Source organism: Erpetoichthys calabaricus, chromosome 3 (genome assembly GCF_900747795.2).
Source record: "Erpetoichthys calabaricus chromosome 3, fErpCal1.3, whole genome shotgun sequence".
NCBI lineage: Eukaryota > Metazoa > Chordata > Cladistia > Polypteriformes > Polypteridae > Erpetoichthys > Erpetoichthys calabaricus.
The window spans coordinates 85,071,265-85,092,987 of record NC_041396.2 but is presented as its reverse complement, the minus strand read 5'-3'; the positions used below and the strand labels follow the sequence as shown (position 1 = coordinate 85,092,987).

The 21,723-nt window shown below is 38.5% G+C and overlaps 1 protein-coding gene across 1 annotated transcript in view; it reads right to left on the bottom strand.

The window, feature by feature from the left end:
• Positions 1–262: 262 nt before the first annotated feature.
• bltp3a (bridge-like lipid transfer protein family member 3A) overlaps positions 263–21,723 on the bottom strand; it is an 83,912-nt gene continuing 62,451 nt past the window's right edge. Inside the window, exons 13-21 of the mRNA XM_051924630.1 lie at positions 17,639–17,832; positions 8,843–10,143; positions 8,574–8,755; positions 8,222–8,379; positions 7,176–7,326; positions 3,048–3,310; positions 2,845–2,953; positions 737–861; positions 263–630 (exon numbers count right to left, since the gene is read on the bottom strand). Of these exons, the coding sequence (XP_051780590.1) occupies positions 514–630; positions 737–861; positions 2,845–2,953; positions 3,048–3,310; positions 7,176–7,326; positions 8,222–8,379; positions 8,574–8,755; positions 8,843–10,143; positions 17,639–17,832 (2,600 nt within the window). The 3' untranslated portion in view covers positions 263–513. The remainder of the gene's footprint in view (positions 631–736; positions 862–2,844; positions 2,954–3,047; positions 3,311–7,175; positions 7,327–8,221; positions 8,380–8,573; positions 8,756–8,842; positions 10,144–17,638; positions 17,833–21,723) is intronic.

The window sequence follows — 21,723 nt, the reverse complement described above, 5'->3', positions numbered from 1 at the left end:
CCCTGTCCCATCCCTTAAACCAGCTGTCTTGAATTTTCAATATAAAAGCTGCGATTATGCAGTATATATAACATACACACACACTATATTATTATACACACACACACACATATATACATATTTTATATATCTATATCTATATATATCATATTATATATATATATATATATATATATATATATATATATACACACACACACACACACATATAGATATATATCTATATAGATATCTATATAGATATGAAGATATAGATATAATACACACACACACACTTTTAAGCAGTTCACCCTGTTCACACTTTCCATCACTTCTAACATGATTCTCAAAGGATGTCTGCAGTATGAAGGTAGATCATCAAGAAATTTTTTTCACCTTACAGATAAGGAGATGGCAGTCCTGGATACTGGGCATGTCCAAAAGTGCAAGTCACTTCTGGGCACAGCCTCCTCCACTTGAAATGCTGCCGTGTAACTTTTTCTATTCCAGTTGCACAAGAACTGGAGACTGATGTCAAAGATGAAATCGAGGATTATATTTTCTTATCTCCTGGAGAAGCCTTTCTCTATCCTCTATAGCTTGGGACAGAGCCTTTTGGGAAATGGCTAGTTCCAAACGCAAAGCTTCACTCTAAGTAAGACAAGGATGGAGAGCAAAAAGTGAAAAAGAAAGAATATAAGGAGGAACCACATATGTGGCAGCAGAACTTCATCTCTAGAATGAAAATTTAACACACCACATTTGCTTCTGAAGGACTGATGCTTGTCAAGGCACCAGGCTTTTGTACAGTGGCCCAGTGGGAGTGGGATGTGAGCATATCCACTTCTGGCTCGGTCAGAATGGGCTTCTGGGCCTCTGGAGCTGCAAAAAAAAAAAAACAAATAGGTGAAAAAAATTAATTATCTAACATAAATATTACAATGACCTACATATGATTGAATTGCCATTGTCCACTCCTCTGCCTTGCCATTCATTTCAACAATTCCAGCACTGGAAGACACAAACTTTCTCTGGACAACTCTGCCTGTGTGCTGAGAGAGCAGGAATTCATTTCTAAGATAAGTTTTAATACCTGTTGTAACAACTGGAAAACAAGATAATTTTCTCCAAAATGTAATGCTGAAAAACGTTTATTAACTATAGACTAATCAAATTTTTAGCTCCAGCATGACAAAATGTGTAAGCATATCCCACTTAGCTTTAGCTTCAGACCAAAACCTGTATGTGGCCGTGACGTCTTTGTTTGGATATTGTTCCTATTGACTGCTGGTGTACATTCTTAAAGAAGCATTGTTTTTAGTATTTTAGCCGAGAATGGGCTAGTTTGATCTGCTAAAAATTTCCTGCAACAAGGACCATATGGTGATCCTATCTCAAGGATAAATTGGCTAATGTAGGAACACTACACATCATGGCAGGAAGACTGATCTGTACTCCAGAAAAGCCTGTGGCACTTGCAAGTAAGATTGGCAGGGAGAAGCTGGCTTGAAAAAATGCACAGTGTATGAGTAATTTTTCATAACAAGCAAGGCAATCATCCTTAAGGATAAAAATGGCTTATTGTATCTAACTCTGCAAATATTTGCTATATCACGCGTCGACTTTCGCGGCTTCACTCTATCGAGGATTTTATATGTAAGCATATCTAAATATATAACGCGGATTTTTCGCTGCTTTGCGGGTTTGTGCGGACAATGGGTCTTTTTACTTCTGGTACTTGCTTCCTCAGTTGGTTTGCCCAGTTGATTTCATACAAGAGATGCTATTGGCGGATGGCTGAGAAGCTACCCAATCAGAGCACGCAGTTAAGTTCCTGTGTGCTGCTGATTGGCTCAGCGATGGAGTGCTGCATTAACCAGGAAGTCTCATCTCACTCATTCAGCATTAACGTGCTCCTGCTACTGCTTCAGGGGCCGTGTCCAAGCGCCAACAGAAGATGCAAATGATTGCAAAAAAGGTAAAAGTTTTGGATATGTTGAAGGAAGGGAACAGCTACACCGCTGCAGGACACCATTACAGCATCAATGAGTCCACGATTCTTTTTATTTAAAAAGGAGGAAAAGCATATAAGATCTACGGCCGCAGTGTCCTTTAACCAGGGCGCAAAACGAGTTGCAAGTGGACGTGATAAGGCAGTAGTCTAGATGGAATCTGCTTTAGGGATTTGGATTGAAGAGTGCTGGAAGAAGAACAACGGCGGTGCTACACAGTAGCCTGAAGAGGCTCCTTTAGAAGAGCTGTAACGCTATCCTTTGTTGTGCAGTAAAATTAAACTCATCGTTATCGGACAAGTCGTCGTGTCATTGTTGGTGAGTAACCATAATTAATTATCTACGTACAGTACTTATTACATGTACATAGTTTAGTGTCACTGTACACACATTTTACTGTATACATTTTTTCTTGCATTGTACGTATTTATTGCTGGTGGCCTGTCTGTCGTAATGGCTGTAACATATGTGATATCGGAGACGCTCGATATCTTTAAAATAATATTTAGGTTTTACTGTATATAAACTGTGTTTACATGCATAATTTCAACGAATCTTACCTAATATCTAAGAGAATACAAAGGGTTTATGCTGTATAATTGTGCGGGAAATGTTTATAATAGTGTGGGAGAGTTTATAAGGGCTTAAAATATATAAAAATAACCATATGAACATATGGTTTCTACTTCGCGGATTTTCACCTTTCGTGGGGGGTTCTGGAACGCAACCCCCGCGATGGAGGAGGGATTACTGTAATTAATTAATTTTACTAATGATTAAACGTGCATTTTTTTGGCCCCAGTATGTCATTGGGCACCAAAATCTGTGCAAATATAGTGGTAAAGAAATTCACCTTTCAGATAAAATACACCATCTTCACAGCGTTCCAGGGTCAACTGATCCACACAGAAAGTGACTGGAATAGGTTTAGGGGAAGTAGGATACACCCGTGGGCCATCATCCTGCAAAAATGACATGATGCATTTCATGAGTAAAATGGCAAATTATATGCATTAAGCAATTAGTGGGGTGCAAGCCACCAAACCATAGCCATACCTTGAGTGTTACAGATGCATCTACCAGGTCTATCCTCATTGGAAGAACATCAGCAACCAACTCATCCTCCAGGAAAGGGCCCAAGTTATTCAGGGTGGAAGTCAGCAGCTCTGTAGTACATTCCCTCAGCTTCACATGTAGAAAACCATTGCTTTCCGCTAGTGGGGAGTGACGCACTGCTGCAGGCCCAACCTCAAAACGGAGAGTTAGCATGGAAGGGTGACTGGGAGCAGCAGATACTGGCCTCTGAGGGGACACTAAACCTAAAGAAAAATAAACACAGACCATCCCACCAGGTTTTAGTTTACGGTGCTGATTTCATGTTACACACACACCTACAGTACCTGGCAAGAATCACACCAAACCATATATACACTCTTAAGTTTGCAATCAGCGCACAGTTTATATGTTTTATTCTGGTGTTGAAAACGGAAGCCAAATTAACAATCCAAAAATCCTGTCTTCTCCAGTTAAGCTTTTTAACCAAAGGCTATGCCTTATAATTGGTAAAACATGTGATCCAGCGCGTAATGCTGCAGTTAGGTTGCTCCCTTGCTTTACCCATTGTTCATGCAGAAATCTCTTTTTGCATCTACCTTCTTCTCATAGAAACTTCCATCATTAAACTGGCTAGACATGTCCTTAAAGTCTAAACAAATCATGAAGTGAGTGCTCAGTGGAACATATGCTAGTAACAATTGCTAGGAATAAAGCAAAACATTATTCCTAGCTTTTAATTGTCTCCATTTTAATGGGCTGCAGTTCAGATGTTCTCAATCTTTCTAAATTGAATATCCCTCTGTGGCATACAAATATGTTAAAAGACTACATTCAAAAGAGCATTTAATTTGCACTCCCCATATATTAAGAACATAAAAAGTGAGCACTCATTAATTTAAGGAACTTAATGAACACTGTAGGTCTTCATGATTTTCATTACTACAGTATTTTGAAAGTAAAACCAAACTGAAGTTCAAAAACATAAAAGAATGGATGATTGTGTAGACATGCCTAGAAGAGGGTGAGGGTCCAGTAGGCTCAGGTCGCTGGGACTGCGCCTGCCTTTCACTTTGTTTCAACAACGCCTGTGAAACCCCAGAGGTTTATTTTTTCCAGGGATGCTGCTGGCAGGAATTTTTGTTTTCCTCTCCTCTACTGTCAAATGGTCATATTTCATGAATATTAATGGACATATACAGTTAGGATAGTTTTGTGTTAATCAACTTATTTGTGTGTGTTTTAGAATCAGTAAAATGCGTAACTGTAATTTACTTGTGAACTTGCTGTAGTGCTTTGAGCCCCCGCACAGTGGGAGAGTGCTATACAAAAATTACATTGACTGGACTTATCTTTTACTTCACATTCATTTCATCATTGTTTACTATTATTATTTTTCCTATGCTTATTAGTATTTTTCAATAGCTTGTATTGGACAGGTAACTGAAAGGTAGTCAATTTAAGCACACTTCTTGTCTGAAATGAAAATTCACAGCCCATCTCTCAAATTAAATAGACTCGAAATCATCTCTACATGTGTTAACCATCACAATTCTGAGTCCATTCAACTCTGACAATCCAGGTATTTAAATATTTTAACAGGCACTGATAGCACTAGCCCTGCAGATTTATTTCAATCTAGTAGTAACTCATGTGCTCGAGGACACTGCTGTAAATTAAGGGGAAGTACATTTAATGCTGTAAACTAAATGCACATATTTATGCAAAGAGTTGTGAGAATCTGACACAAAGTGCTGGGTCATACTGTTAAAATGGAAGCACTCAAGTATTCAAGCCCTACACGTTAATACTTAATTGAGAATCTTTTTGCTGCAATAACAGCCTTCATACTTTTGTGGCAAGCATGTAACAGTTTTGCACATTGTTCAGGAGTGATTCATCCCCATTCTTCTTGGCAGAATTTCTATAGTTCCTCTAAGTTGGTGAGATGGCGAGCACTTTTTAAGTAGTGCCACTGATTCTCAATAGGGTTAAGATCTGGGATTTGACTTGGCCATTCCAAAACTTTCACCTTTCTGTTTTTGCACCATTCCAGTGTCTCTATGGCCTTATGCTTAGGGTCATTGTCATACTGAAGGATGATCCTCTCCTGAGCTGTGGGTTCATTGTAGACTAGAACAAGTTCTCCTGCAATATCATGCAGTATTAAGTCTATCCATTGTCCCTTCAACTCTGACAAGATTTCCAGTCCCAGCACATGAAAAGCGTCTCCATAGCATAATCCTGCCACTACCAAATTGCACTGTAAGTTTGGAGTTGCTTGCAGTATTAGTTTTACACCACACATACCTCTTTGAAGTGTGGCCAAAAAGTTTTCTTTTGCTTTCATCTGACCATAAAACCATCTCCGACATCTTAACTGGGTCTTTGCTTTGTAGCAAATGACCATACATGCTTTTAAGTTGACGTTCTTAAGGAATGGCTTCTTTCTTGCTACCCTCCCGTTAAGGCCTGTTTTATAGAGAGCTCTTGAAATTGTGGACCCATGGCCCTTCATTCCAGTTTCAGCCAAAGAGCACTGCAGACTTCCGAGAGTGACAGTTGGATTTTTAGTAGCCTTTCTCATCAGTCGACGTCTTGCTCTGATGTTTAGTTTTGAGGGATGGCCTGTTCTAGTAAGAGTTTGGGTGCTGTGATGAACCTTCCGCTTTCTGATGATGAATCCAACAGTGCTTAATGAGACATTCAAACAATTCCTACCTTGTGCATTTCAATTACTTTGTTTCTCACATCAGCAGAATGCTCCTTTGTCTTCATTTTTGTAGTGATTGTCCAGCATAGACTATGGTCCTTACAAAGGGTGCTTTTTATATATTCAGAGATATAAAGGACTCATAACTAGTATCTAATCGTGTTTAATTATGGTCAAATGACTGTCACCTTTGGGATTAATTGATCATTTGTATAACCCTGGAGCTTCCAAAGCACAGAGGTTTAAATACTTATGCAAACACTAACTTTTGAGTTGTTCTTCTGCAGCTAAATATCTACAGAAAAAGGTTTATTTTGACTTTGGAAATGTATTGTTATGGCATAGAAGTTCACATTAAAAATACTGAGTGGATAAATATATATACAAATATTTTGTCATACAGAAAATAATGGGGATTGAATACTTTTGCATGACACTGAAGTTCTTACCCGATTTTAATCCATTTATTAAAAACAGGTTATAAAGCAAACATTGCACATCAAAAACTATTTCCCATTATTTTAAATAGAAAAAAAATCTTAATGTGTTCCCAGCACATCAAAAAAACCCTTCAATCAATTTCCCTAAACATTCTGACTTTTAAACAACTACAGGATACAAAACCATTTCTTCATCAATTATCTCATTAAGAAACTGCTACTGTGATCATTAATGATTATGTTTCTGTACATTGGCTTGCATTTGGGATACAAGACAGAAAACGGATCTTTGCAATGTGGTAGGAAGGCCGGCCTCCTAGGCTGACTGGCACTGACTTACTCCATCTTTTTGGAATCATTTTTCAAGATTATGCTGATAGTTAATGATACATGTAGCAACTGCGTAAATGTGAACAAAGGCACAAAACTTGCAGGAGGTAGATCAGAGTGCTTGTGTTCTGATAGTAGTTTGCTCGTTTCCAAAGACACAATCATACACCGCAACATTTAAAATTTCTTTTTAGAGACGTCTCAGATCAAATGTACCTTATAGTGAAAAAAACACTCCATGCAGACAATTCTCTTTGCTGTATTGCAAGGAGGCTGAGGATGGACCCCCAGGTGATAATTCTTGGTCTAGCTCTATTGCTGGTTACGTGACTTGTTTAATTTCCTATCTGATGTCTTTCTTTATGTGGCATGACTGAGTCCTGACAACTCCTATACCAACTTTTACTATATAAAAGAACAGTTGAAGAGAGCTGAATTAACAATTCAAATCTCCCCTTTTTGGAAAAATGGCCACAGTACCAATTGAAGCAGGTGTCATTTACTATCACTTGAGAAGGCTAATCTCCGCACTGTATGATGACATTGACCATTAGATAGACAGATAGATAGATACTTTATTAACCCCAAGGGGAAATTCACAAATTCACATTAAGCACTCCTTTTCAAAACTACTCCTAATATTCTTACCAAGTGTCTCTCCGCTCAGGAGCTGCTGTACTTTCATGTTACCCAGCTGCTCAGGGATCACGTCCTGGGCCTCTAATGCCAGGGACAGGTCATCCCCTTTAATGTCCACAGCACAGCTCACATTTCTGAGTTGGAGCAACAGGACTGATACCTAAATAACAAAATAAAAACAACAGAAAATCAGAATCTCTCCCATTAATTGCGAGGTATACTGCTACATTTAATGTTGGTGCACAAAAACTGGTGGATAAAAGAGAGACAACAACAAGGCTTTGGGTAAATAAGAGATTTACAAAAACAGAAAAGAAATATTAAAAGAACTGGCTTTAGTCAGTCTCTTCAATTAAGAATCACTTGAATTTACAAACTATATAAAATGGGGGTCTTTGGTGGCCTGATTTGTAATGACAATAAAAGAAATAAAAATATCCTTCAATGTATATTGAAAAGAGGTTTTATCTATCAAGTTTCTTCATCAAACAATGCGTAAACCTTTGTTGTTCTTATGAGCTAGCTGCCATAATTTCTGTTTAACTGGTAATTAAAAGATGGCTAAAGCAACAAAATCTATTGCAAACATACTGTTAGCCTGTTCATTTTACTGAGTTTTCTTGCTACTCTGGCACAGACATAAACAAAATGGTCATTGTGATGTCTTCTCTGCATATTGTGATTCTACAAACTAACTTCAGTACTACCTGTGTATTGGAACGCATCGGTAGTACCAATACCTTAAAGTCATCTAGCATGCAAAGACAATCCTACTGGAGCTTGGACACTATCTGAATAAGTATATACGGTTCTGGCTAGTTTGTCTTTTTTGTAGACAGCACATTTGTGGTGTATATCTCATTAATCGTTTTTATATAACAGAATCTGAATTAATTAATAAATGCTACACAATTCTAGAACCGCTCCATGCTTTCAAAATCTTTTTTAGGGAAATGGGTGCTGATGATGAGTATTGGGTAAAAAGCAGTAACATTTTGTCACCAAGGCTGTACTATTATTTGTGTAAAGAGCCAAGATCCAGTGCATACTCTCACCATTTCCTGACTCATGTCCTCTGTACTCTGTGATGGAGTGCTGCTCAAATCTGGCTGGGAGCCTCCTTCAGTCCCCAGGGCTGGACTTGCACGACTCAAGGTGTCTGCTTGCAGAGAAGAGGTGCTGTCCAATGGGGGCATGGAATCCAGTCCAGATTCTGGAGTATAAGTGAATATAAGACACTCAAGATAGCATAGCTTAGGCACATATCTAATTTAAGACTATGAATTCACGCAGATCTAGGTAAGATTGATGTGATAAGATAGTTTCATCATTCTGTTTGTGGACATATTTATTATACTCAGCTTTGAGAGCAAAACTACCGCCTTTCACAAACACCAAAAAATATACCTGAATCCATTAGGATGACAAAACTATCACTGTTGTCACTGTCAACAGAGAGATGCTCATCAGGAAGGCTACCATCCAGTGAGGTGCTTTCAAAGGAGTGTTGAGAGGGGGAATGCTTCATGGTTAGAACACGGGACTTCCCTGGAGTTGCTGGGCTCTCATCCACTCGAGTGGTCTGCTCTCTTAAAAAGTAAAACAAGCCAAAGTGATTGGTTAATTATTGTTTCAGTGGATACCTTCTCTTTTGTTTTGCAGTAGAGAGCATATACCTAGTGTAAGGCTGGAAGAGCATCTTGTGCATGGTGGCAGTCATCTTGTCTTTGCTCAGGATGCTGAAGGCTTCCTTGGTAACCGACACTGCCTCCTTGGTCAGGTCCAGAGTCACCGTCAAGGCACTGGCCAGTTCCCCTTCCAAGGTAAAGGAGGATTCATCCTGAGGGGTCAAGGAGGGTTTCAGAAGGAAAGAGGACGTAGGTTCTTCTAGGGATTCAACAGCTTCACAGGCCTCCTCCACCTTTTCATTGGCTATTCGAATAGTGCTAATGCCGCTGTCCTCCAAGGTGACAGACCCAGTTGGTTCTTTTGTTGGGGAAAGGTCTGAATCAGTCAGGCTGGGACTTTCTGTTCCAGCCACGGAGCGTTCCTCCTCGGCTTCACTAGTGGAGGGAGGGAGGAATAAAATGACATCTGCAGTATCCAGCAGTACACCCACACACACAGTGGGAGGGTCAGCTTGTCTATTGGTGAGTCCTTGAGTGTCCTGAGCTAACTCTTCAGTTAATCGAGACAAGCTATCCTTCATGCGCAGCAATGCTACATACTGATAATGATTCAGTTTCATCTTAATTGGTGACAGAGCTTGCACCAATACATGCATGGAGGCCATGTTTTTTTGTTTTGGTTCTTCCTTCTCATACTCACTTCGCTCTCCATTCATCTCTAAACAAGTCGGGCTACTTACTGAGTCCATGCTGGCAAGGTTGTGTACAGTTCTTGACTTGAAGCCAGTTCCTACTTTCTCTGGAAATAACCTTGCATCTAAATAATTATCATAGCTTGTGGAAGACTGGAGTCGGGAGCCTTTGTAAGCAGAACAGGAAGAGGCAGGGATGAAGGAGTTTGGGCAGGGTACATTTTCAAAGGCAGCTGGAGAGCATATCCAAACTGACATAGCAAAAGGCTCCAGAAAAGGCTGAGGTTTCCCTTTCAATCCTCGGCGTGCCCCTTCAAAGTCCAATGCCAGCCGCGAGAGTGAAAGGGACCACACATCTTGAGACCTAAGTAATTTTGTATTACTTGGCAAATCAGACAGCATGTTTCCTTCAAAGGCATGGCGAAAGAAAGCAGAAGGCAGTGGGTCAAAGTTGTCCTTGGCTTGAGGGAACTCTGGCTTCTCCTTTGGCTGGAAAAAGGGGTTTCTGGCAAAAATATGGCATGTGCCTTGGAGGTCAGCCTGCGTACCATGAGCAGAATGGCGTGTATTCGTAAGCACTGCCTGAGATGTGTGAATGGAGAGGTGTAGTGGTCGATCTGGGTGATTAAGGTACGTTGACTCCAGGGGGATCAGCAGCTGTGTGAGAGAGAGAGCAAGCTTCAGAAACTTAAATGCTGTACTCATTAAGAAGGGCACAGAAGCAGCATGGAGGTAATCAACACTGTTAAAGCAATTTTGGCAACATGGGCCTATCTAAACATGCCAAGCTAAACTTTATGTTTTACTGATTTCAGCTTATCTGTTGATGCCACATGATTGCAAGACTAAAAATGGAAACAATGAACATGCAGTTAAACAAAAGTAGCAGTTTTTTGAGTGATGCTTTCTATCATTGATATAAACATTTGTAAAGGCAAGAAAGAATGGAAATAAGAAAAAAAAAAGTTTTAATGACCATCAATCCTCCTTATAACTACAGTATATACAAGCACTTGGGCTCTCCTGTACCCAAAAGACTTCATTTTAACTTTTCATGATTTAGAAAGAAAATTAATGATTCATTTATATATCACAAGATAGTATATTTTACTTAAAGGCGACTTTGCTCAGTCTTTAAAAGCTAGGTTCAAGTGTTTTATTATTTATAAAAAGGTTTACTTGTAGAAAATGTCTTTCTTTATACTCAACACATACTTAATAGTGCTTCATCGCTACAAAATAAAATATATATAATGAAACCCTTTTTTTCTACTGTTTTCTAGGTATTTTTTTTGTCCACCAATGACTATGTACTTATGGTAATAAAACCGCATTATGCATAAATAGCTTTGAAAACCAACATAAATAAAGACAGAAAGCAAGGAAAAAATGGCAATTCAAAGAACTCTAAATACAGTAGACGCCCCCCCGAAGTCGCGGTTCAGAGTTTGCGGATTTTTCCTTAGAACCTATCTAATAATTGTTAGCGTAAACCGCAAATATCCTCTGCAATATTTATGGCTTTTATTGTGGCAATACTGCACTGTAGAGAGACCAGGAAACAACTGTAGAGGAAAATGCGGCTTGGGATGGTGAAAGTAGCCAATAGAATTTGAAACTGCAACTCCCAGCAGTCCCTGCAGTAGCTTGGATTGGTCTTCTGCAGAGGGTGTTGGGGCTGTTGGGGGTCAAAGGATGTCAGCACGGCTTTTAAAAAGGGGGTCGGTGACCAAAAGCAAAAAAAAAAGTTTTTGTAATTTGTGTTACAAGTTCCTGTCTGTCTGCCTTCTGTTGGGTTACCTGTACTTATTCATTTTGTACTGGATCGTTTCGTGCGTCTGGATTGCCTGCTGTCTGCCTGTGTGCATGAGGACTGTAAGTGGACTCATGGCCATCCTGCAAAAAAAGGAGCGCTCCTGAACCCGTCCACCCGTCTTCACCATTTCAGGAACTAGCGGTAGGACTATCTTTACATTCCCATTCAATGTGCGGCTCTCTGGACTATCTATTTTCATCATGACATTTCATCTGTTGCCATTTTTCATGAACGTTTTTCATGATTTACTCTGTGTGTTTTGTTTGTGCTTTGTCGTATTTAATGTGTAATCTCCATAAGGTGGAACAGGGGTGGTATCGTTGTTTTCATTTATTTCATTTGTTTTCATTACATTCTTTATTTGCTGTTTCATTACCGGTTTGCTTTGTTTTTGTCTCTTTTTGTGAGTGCATGCGGGTCGGGTCAAGGCTGGATGTATCCCTGGAATTTCCACCATAAAAATAAATAAATCGCCGTCTTCTTGACGGTGTGAATCTTAGCGGCACCGGACCACTACAGCGTTATTCATTTCTCCTTGCTGTTGATTGACTGTGATGCATCTCCAGCTGTGTGTTCTTGTGTTTTCTGTTTTGTTCCTCTTAACCCTTAAACCGCCACAACCGGCTATAGTCGTTTCCCAGTGCCATTTGCGAGCACGCAGGAGCTGATCACTCAGTGCCGTACATTTGTTGAAAGGCCAGCTCATGACCACTGCCAGCCCCTTGTGAGCAGGGGGCTGAATGCACCACTAGAAGACACGGACGCTCCTCAAAATACTCCTCTTAAAAAACACTGATAGACTACTTTCACATTGCTCCCTCACTTGCTGGGCTTACTTGCGGCTGCTCTGTTGTGTGATATGCTTTTCGCGCGACGCTACCCATACTTAAAAGCCTGAAGAGCACCTGTCCTTTCTGGCGGATTCCTTTGTTTCTCTCTCCTCCCCCAGACATCCTCTGCTCCTGTTGCGGGTCCCGCTCACGTTGTGCTCCCCTATGATGTTTGCCTATTCTTTTAATCGAGAACTAACTGCATACTGAGCTCATTTTACTTCTGAAACATGTTTGCTTGAAGTGTTTGAATAAAGTTCCTGTCTCTACAATCTCCTGTGTTTCTGTGCAATTCTGTGACCCAAGCGTGACACCCTGCACTGCAGCCTTACTGTCCCTGGGATTGAGCCGCTGCACTAGCCTCCCAGCGTTTACCTCTGTGTGCTTGCGTGCTGCCAGTTCAAGCGCAGTTGGCTTGGTGATTTACTGAGTTTCATTCATTGCATCAATTGCACCTTGTACATATTGCTCCTGTAGTTTTTTTTAATAGTTTTTACAGTTCATTAGCAGTGTGTAAAATGATTAGTGTTGCAGTAATTGTGATGCTCTTTGCATGAAAAGAATGTGTTCCATTAATAATTCACTTTCTTTGTGAATTGTGACGTTTACTTAAAGTGCAGCAAAAAAGTATTTGGCGTCCATGGATGCATTAACCCCCAAGTATGCGGCAGTTTAAGGGTTAAAGCCCCAATATGCCACCGAAACACCATGCACCTTCTAAGGCTTCTGGCAATGAAAACGCGCTTGCATGAACTACAGTACATATAGCAGTAACATCAGTATTTTACATTCTAGCACTGCGGATGACATAGTAGTACAGTATACAGGTTTACCTTTACATTCTTTTATTTAGGTAATGTATTAAGTTGAGTTTGAAATTAAATTAAAGTGTTTTGGGGGCATATTTAGGGTTTAAACTATAAAAACAGGCATTCTTTTAACCACATCCAAAATTTGTGGTTCTTCACAATTCGTGGGTGCTCTAGGAACGTAACTCCCCGAATTTTGGGGGTGTACTGTATTCCCTAAAGGAACAGCTTAACCAGACATCAATATTTCATAAGCAGTGTTATACCTTGAAAAAATGATTCATGAAAGAGATGTCCAATTAAATTGTTTTCTAATATTATTTAAAAACATATGTGGTTTTAAAATTCAAGTCTTACTAAAACAGATTTTTAGGTTTTTCCATCAACAAAAGCTGTAGAAATTTTAATCAATTCCCTCATTATAGTTGTAATGGCTGCGGTGGGCTGGCGCCCTGCCCGGGGTTTGTTTCCTGCCTTGCGCCCTGTGTTGGCCGGGATTGGCTCCAGCAGACCCCCGTGACCCTGTAGTTAGGATATAGCGGGTTGGATAATGGATGGATGGATAGTTGTAATGGTGATATTCTGTTTAATGCACTATCATTGGCAGGGCCCAGCAGTGGGAGAAGTGAAATTTCTTTGAAATTTAAACTCTAGAACTGGAAAACAAATTAAAATCGGTATGGAATGGTCCATAAAGTACTTCCATGTATATTTCACTTTACTGTTACCACAGGAAATCACTCAACAGAAAATGTTTACACTTGATACAATCGAATGTACTGTACACTAATATACAATCGAATAAATTAACTTTTACAATATTTATTATGAATACAAATAAATGTAGAGTAAAATGAACAGGAAATTTAAAGATCTTTTTAAACTGAATACAACATTTTGGGATGCATTACATAAGATATTAATAGATGGTAAACTTTGTTTTCAAATAGCTTGACTGAGTTATATGCTTGCTTATATGGATGACAAAGTATTAAATGGATGAAAATTCTGAGATAGGAAGAAGAAGGTGGTATGGCATTACCAGATTTCAGACTTTACTACTAGCTCATAAATATTAATAGTTTGTGGCTATGAAAGTAGTATTAGAAATACATCTGCTTGGTTGGCTTTAAAATAAGGTCTTGCTTGAAATCCTTTTTATATGGGTTGCTTTGTGCTACTGTTGTCAGTAATTATCAGTTTACTGGCAACAAGATTGTACATCAATTGCTAAAAATACTGAATAAACATAAAAAACACTTGACGTCTGAGGCACTGTTCACTGCATCTTCATTACAAGATAATTTCATATTCCAGGTCTCATTAACTTACACACGATTAATTTATCAAAGTCATTAGGTATCTTTACCTATTCTGACAGTGTGTTTGCACCATTTGATCAAATCTGTCTTAAATATGGAACTTCTTTAACACACTTCTTTTTCTATTTAAAAGTTTTAATCTTTGAAAACGCACCTGTCTAATCTTCCTAATATTTCATCACTATCCCTGCCTGAATATTTTTTAGTACATAATGATGAATATATTGATGGTATTTCTAGACTGTATCAATTAATGCCACATTGTACATAGTAGATGAACTTTGGCAATGTTGTGAAAGGAACATCACTATTAATCTCAAACAAGGAATGGAATATAGTGATTCATAACATAGTCATTATCAGTCTGTGCAGAGAACACTGTAATTGGTCTTAAAATTGTAAATCGTATTCCTAGATTGTAAATGATGCCATATAGCTCCAGACTTTCAAGGTCATATATTTTTTTAACCGTCCTAAACTTAAATAAAAATTGGGGATGGGTTTGGTATATTTGTTCAGATGTCAGGTAGTGTTGGATTTACAATTATTCCTAATGCTTTTATAAGAACACTTGGAGTAACATCAGATGCTATCAGAAACCAGAAGGCATGCAGTGTACCCTCCATAACCCCATGGGAAAATAATGTGTTTTATTATGTAAAACTAGAAAGAAAATGAATGTTTTTGTATGGAACAGTTCAGAGTTTATTTTAGAATTTAGCAGGAATTTACCAATATTATTCTAAATAAGTACACTAGGCTAGACCTAATTTAACGTCTAACATTGTAATTAATACGAGAAACTATAACAGAATGCACTATTTGGTATCAAATGGCTCTCTGCACTTAAAGGTGGAATTTTAAGGGTTGATTATGATTAATTTATCTTAACTACTTCCTTGATATGTCAGACTGATTATAGTTATGACTGGAATTTTTTGCTTATATAGCAAGCTGTGGTTGTTTTATAATAACTGTATACAATATATACAATTTTATTTCAGTGCCTGTTAGAGCATTACAAGAAAACCACTGCACCTATTTCTATAAAACTGCAGTTATCTCAGGTATATTCCAACTTACAATATAGTCTCATCATATTTTTGATTTTCTATCGATAAATATCTAGAAAAAAATAAATCTGGAACAACCTTACTAAAAATTGCCATTTTTGTTGGAACACTACATTTATTAACCCCAATATCTCCAGAATACAACATAATATTGACTTGATTTTTTCTTCTGAAGAATAAGACATGACAGTGTAACAAAACAACACCAATTTCAGGTGCTTATGTTGAAGACAATAATTACTGAGAATTTTTAAACATTTAAGTGTGTTGAAAAAGAATTAGATTTGATGTTTGCTACTCAATAACTCCTTAACAGCTGATTGTATCAAAAATCAATTCCTGCTTTACCGAATACTCATTGTATGACAGACAAAAAAGGTTCCATTCAGTTTTTGCCTAGGGCAAATAATAAGCAAGCAATTGACCCATTTGTGATGCGATATATGCATCAGCTGGGTTACAAAAGTCAGATTAAGTGAGAGGGGGCAGACATTTAGAGGGGATCTGCCAGAAGTGCTGCTCGGGGCGGGTGTGATCTCTCAGTGATCGAGTTGTACATTATAACTGTGGTGCATTCTAATATAACATTTCAGTATTATTACGGAACTACTGAGAAAACTATTATTACGGTTCAGAAAATTATTTATCCTGGAAAATTACTTCTGGTCTAAATCTTTCACCCAATTTCATGGTAAAATTTTGAAAGCACTGTGACAATACAGGTTTGCTCCATGTTCCCCTTCATTTTTCGGAGCCTCTTGAACCCAACACCATCAACACCGCAATCGAGATAAGCTTAGCATATGAGGACAAAACATACATGAAAAGGGGATGGTGAAAAGTATTCTAATGCTTTTATTAAAACAGTTCAAAAATCACAAGTGTTCAAAAGTGCAGTGCTTCAAAAAAGTTCAGTAAATAAAGAAATAGCCCATAAAAAAAAGTAAGGTGGAGGTTAAAGCCAGAATAAATAAAGTCAATAAAATGAGGTTAAAACCAACTGGCAGGAAACTGTCCTTTTCTAAAAACCATGTGCATATATCCTTTTCACTGGCGGCTCCCCTGCTTATTCCCTTTGGGCCTTGCAGTGGAGGAGTTGTCCTTCTGACCTTCCACAGGTCCAGGTCCCTGCTGTCCCATGGCTATGGTAAGGACCCCTCTCTGGACCTAGGCTTGGGTCTCCAACGGCCATGGCACTCACTTTGGAGCTTTCCTCCCAAGTCTCCTCAACCCCCGCTGCCTTCCTGGTCTTTTTTGGTGAGCCGTCCAAAATCCTGGTCACTTTTGCTTCTTGTTGCTGCTCGGCTAAAGCGACCCATTTCAACGGTCCCCGAGTGTCGGCCACATACTCCTCTCCATGGGCTCACTTCCCAGCTCCCTGCCTTCTCTGTCTCTAGAGCCCACTCTCTTTAGCATCTCGCATGGGAACCGCTCTTGCCACGCTACCACGCCCCCCCACACAAAGACACGAATGCAGTGATTAATTATTTAAAAGATGACAATCAGCCACGGACCTACTTTACCAAAAGGGCTTAATACATGTCTTTCAGCTGCAATGAGGAGGTCGGAAATATCAGATCTGCTTTTTATTTATTTTACGCATGTAACACACATTTTATTACTCTATTAGGGAAAGCCGGGTAGAGCACCTGGTAAAATAAAATAAAAATAACCTGTATAATACCAGTATAGTTAAAAAAGCAATAGGCCTGAGGAACTAAGATACAACTGCATGATTGCGGCAAGTCAAGTGCTCTTCTCACCTTTAAATGTTTTATACAATCCCTTCTAAGGAAAGTTATCACAAATTAAAATCAACATGCACAAAATTACCTTCTACCTTACCTTTGGGCAAAACAGTGCCTCAATTACATAAATAATGGAATGCAAAAAGTACTTCCATCAATTTTTAGCCAAATTCATTAAGAATTGAGGTTAATTCTATTAAAACATGCAGTTCTCGCGTTATCACATTAACTATAAGGCCACCGTCTATTTTTTGTATAATTTAAACTAATATATTGCATGTTACTATTGCCACTGTGAATGTAATGTTTTGTTACCTCTTGGTAGTATTTAAAAGGTAATGTTAATTGTTGATTTCTAACTAGCACATTGGATTACTCCAGTACAGTGCCTATAAATGAAACTTGTTAACTGTAAAACATAACAACAGAGGACACAGGGAAATAAAACAAATAAACATGAAACCTGTAGATAGTAAATGGGCCAGAAGCTAGGTACTACAAGATCAAGATAACAATACCCTACTGAATTAACAAATAAAAATGTGAGATCTTACCTTGAGTTGTGAGACATCCAATCGGATGTCAACATGATCCTCTCCTTTCCCAGTATCCTGCAAGTTGTAGAATGCCTTAATCTGATCCAGGCTACGCAAAAGCCCAAGAGTGAACAGGTTGATCCACAGGATGCTCATTGAATCCATGCACAGTTGGAGTCCATTTAACTGGGCATAAAGGTTGGAAGGAGGTACTGTAAATAAAGAGACACAGTTACATAATGCCATGAAAGACACCATCATCATCCTAATTTCCATGTTTGCACCAGTTCCTTGTTTGTACTAGCTCCAATTGATTGTCCGCTTATCTAAATAGGCAGGTTTTCAGTAGATTTGACTTGATCAGTGATCTGTAAATTAGTCAATCTTAAAAAAAAGCTTTTTTTCAGGATCTGCCTTTCTAAGGTTTACGGTAATAAAGCTGTAGTGCTCCTTTAGGAAAAGTATCACAGTACTTGATGAAGTACACTTTGTTGCTTCCTGTAAATAGAAAGCAAGCAGGTAAACTTTAGGAGAGAGAAGACCAAAACATTGTAATTTACATTAAAGAAAGTGGACTAATAAACTGAGAAAAAAGAATGGGGGCGGCACGGTGGCGCAGTGGGCAGCGTTGCTGCTTCGCAGTTAGGAGACCCGAGTTCACTTCCTGAGTCCTCCCTGCGTGGAGTTTGCATGTTCTCCCCGTGTCTGCGTGGGTTTCCTCCGGTTTCCTCCCACAGTCCAAAGACATGCAGGTTAGATGCATTGGCAATTCTAAATTGTCCCTAGTGGGTGCTTGGTGTGTTTGTGTGAGCGCCCTGCGGTGGGCTGGCGCCCTGCCCAGGGTTTGTTTCCTGCCTTGCGCCCTGTGTTGGTTGAGATTGGCTCCAGCAGACCCCTGTAACCCTGTAGTTAGGATATAGCGGGTTGTATAATGGATGGAAAAAAGAATGAGAAGTTGTCCTGTTCAAGGAGAAGAACAGCAGATGTATATGTTGTTCGCTGAACTTGGGAGTGCAAAAAAGGGGCACTGAAGAAGAAGAGACATGTATCTTTGGCATAAATTTAAAGAGATGCTGCTTTAATAAGCTTAGACCTTTCCATTTTAGGCTTGTTAATTTAAGGTACAAATTTTATTTTTTGTACTTTAGTATTTTATGATTTCTGAACATTAAGCCAACAAAGTTTCCTTTTGTTAACAAAAATCTACAGATAACACATGTGGTCAGTTTAAAGGTAAGAATGGTAAAACAAAAGCTATATATGAATTTATTACAGACTACAACTCTGTACAACACGCTTATTTGAAAAATGGCAAAAACTAATGAGTTTGTATTTCTAAAAACATGTCAAATCATCTGGGTGTGTTTATTTTTTTCAGCAACTTATGGGTCAGGTTAAGTCTATGTCACATTAGAAGACTTTTCCAGCGATTTTCAGTCTTTGCCTTCACTTTCATGATCTTAGCCAGTTAGAGGCAGTCGGTAGCATGCTCGTGTGAAACTGATCACCTAATGTGACATACCTAACAACTGGACCAACTAGCCTGCAACAGGCAATGTTAAAATCAAACATTTTTTTATTTTCTCTTTATGTGTTAGGAGTTGAGAACCAATGACAGTTCAGTTGATGGTACAATGCACAGAATGTAGCAACAAGGAGGCCGAACGCACCATAACTATTAACCCTTCACAAAGCACTGGTACAACACTGGTACCATCAGGCAGCACAGGGGCTGTGGACCTCACAAACAGAACAGAAACTTCTCTGTTTGATGCCTCATATTTTATATATCATACCAGAATGAATAAAATAAATAAAGAGCAGATATTGCTGCTGAACCCACTTTCCCATTGGGAGTAATAAAGTATCTATCTATCTATCTATCTATCTATCTATCTATCTATCTATCTATCTATCTATCTATCTATCTATCTATCTATCTATCTATCTATCTATCTATCTATCTATCTATCTATCTATCTAAAGCTGTTAACAATTCGTAAAGCATCGTTCCGTGAAGCAGAAAAAGGGGTGAGCATGACTGTGCTCAAAGAATGGCATTCAGTCTATAAATATAACATGGGCTGCGATTTTCAGTCATGTAATTTGACATGGTGCAGCAAAGAGATCAGCGAATGCAGTCGGCAAACCTAACATAATCCACAATAAAAATGGTGGTGGTCTGGCTGCAACTGTTAGACCTGAACATCAAAAGAATACACACTGAATACAAAATCTGGTACTTACCAATCATCATTCTTTATCATTCTCCAAAATACAATGGATCTTTTTAAAGTGATCTGACTCAAAGACTAAAGACCCTTTTAACACCACATGACTTTTCCAGCGATTATTAGTCACAGGCTTTATTTACATAATCTTGGAAAGTTAGGGACAGTCACACAGCACTACCACGACCACCAGTTGTATAGTTCAACATCCCCCAGCCTGTGACTTATCCCCACAAAACTGAACACTCATATTTGCAGGCTCTGCATGTGAGAGCTGACAACCAAATGCATTCAATGCTGCTGGAACGAAAGAGGACACTCATGTTTTAGACCTTGCAAATAGAAGAGAGTATCGCCCATTTGATGTCTTATGTTTTAATACAAAGAAGTTACAGCTAAACCAGCTGGACCTAGAAAGCAATCACACAACACTGTCAAGGTTAGGCAGCATGTTATTGGCTCTCAGAAAAAGAGACAAGCTTATGATGCTATGGAAATGTGAAACTGTGCTGGAAAGTTGTGGCACAGTTGTGCATTTGTAACCCCTTGTGATTCCTAGTGGTGTAGCAGCAGTCATCAAATTTGACAACCCCTTCAACCAGAAGTCACATCAGCTTAACTCAGTTGAGTTTTCTTGCAGTCTTTGTTATGGGTACTTTAATACCTACATTGATATTCCAAAATATCAGCTTACTTGGATTATATAATTTGTTCATCAGGGTCTTTAAGCATTTAGTGTTTTTGCATTTTTTCCTATTTATTAAAACTTATTTCAAACCAGAATTTTGTCTTTCACATATTTATCTATTTTTGGTGTTCAATGTTTGATACTAATTTGTATCAAGTTTTACTTATTTGATTATTCTTATGTGTTTTTATTCCTTTTGTACCCTTATGAAAATATGCAAAGCACTTTGCGCATGGGAAAATTGCCATATAAATAAAATGCATTATTACCTAAGGATAGTGGAAAACAAAACTTAAAAGGATGAAGAAAAATTATTTATAAAAATTGGACAATTCTAATTACTTGAAATCAGTGAACATATCAGCTGTAACAAACATGATCAGGCTATTCCTTGTTTACACCTCTTCCCTGCCATTCCTGTAAACTCGGGCATTAAAAATGTACTTAAAATGTTGTGGAAGTATAAAATGCATCATTGCTGGCTGCCATTTTAACACTGAACAGTCAAATCCGAATAAAAACACATATAAATCAACTTTTTTCACTTTTATTAGGCTCTTTTATACTTTCTCATGCTGGTCAGTAATTAACAATTAATTCCACTAAACTGAAAAACATAACACAATTTCTTTTCCCATGTTTTTAATCCTTAAAATGACTTCATATGTTAACTAGTTTTAATCTGTGAAATTTACCAGTGTTTTTCACAGTTAATTTGCTGTGTTCTCTGGTGACTACTTCACCAAATGTTTCCCTAAAAATTCGCAATGATGTTAGCTTAGGCAAACATTTTTCCCCAGCCCACACTAATGCTTTGCAAGACCAGTATGACACCACAGAGCTACAGCAACCAATGCTGGATGGGGATGTTACTACCTAATCTGCACTATGTGCCTAATTTACATTGCACATGCGCAGAACTTTCATGCATGCAAACTCCACCCCACATGTTATGGCACTGCCCGATCTGTGTCACGCATGTATGAGTAAATTACGGTGTATGCGCAAATATGTGAATATCACTAACCCGATCGTAGTTCTGCTTCCCACAGAAATTAATATTATCTATAAACAAGCAATTTTATGATGCGCGTACAGAACATTTGAGCTGCTTTTTACTGTGTTTCCAAAAACTCTTCTTAAGCAGCTAATTTACAAGTAAGACTAAAGTTCTACTTTGTTAA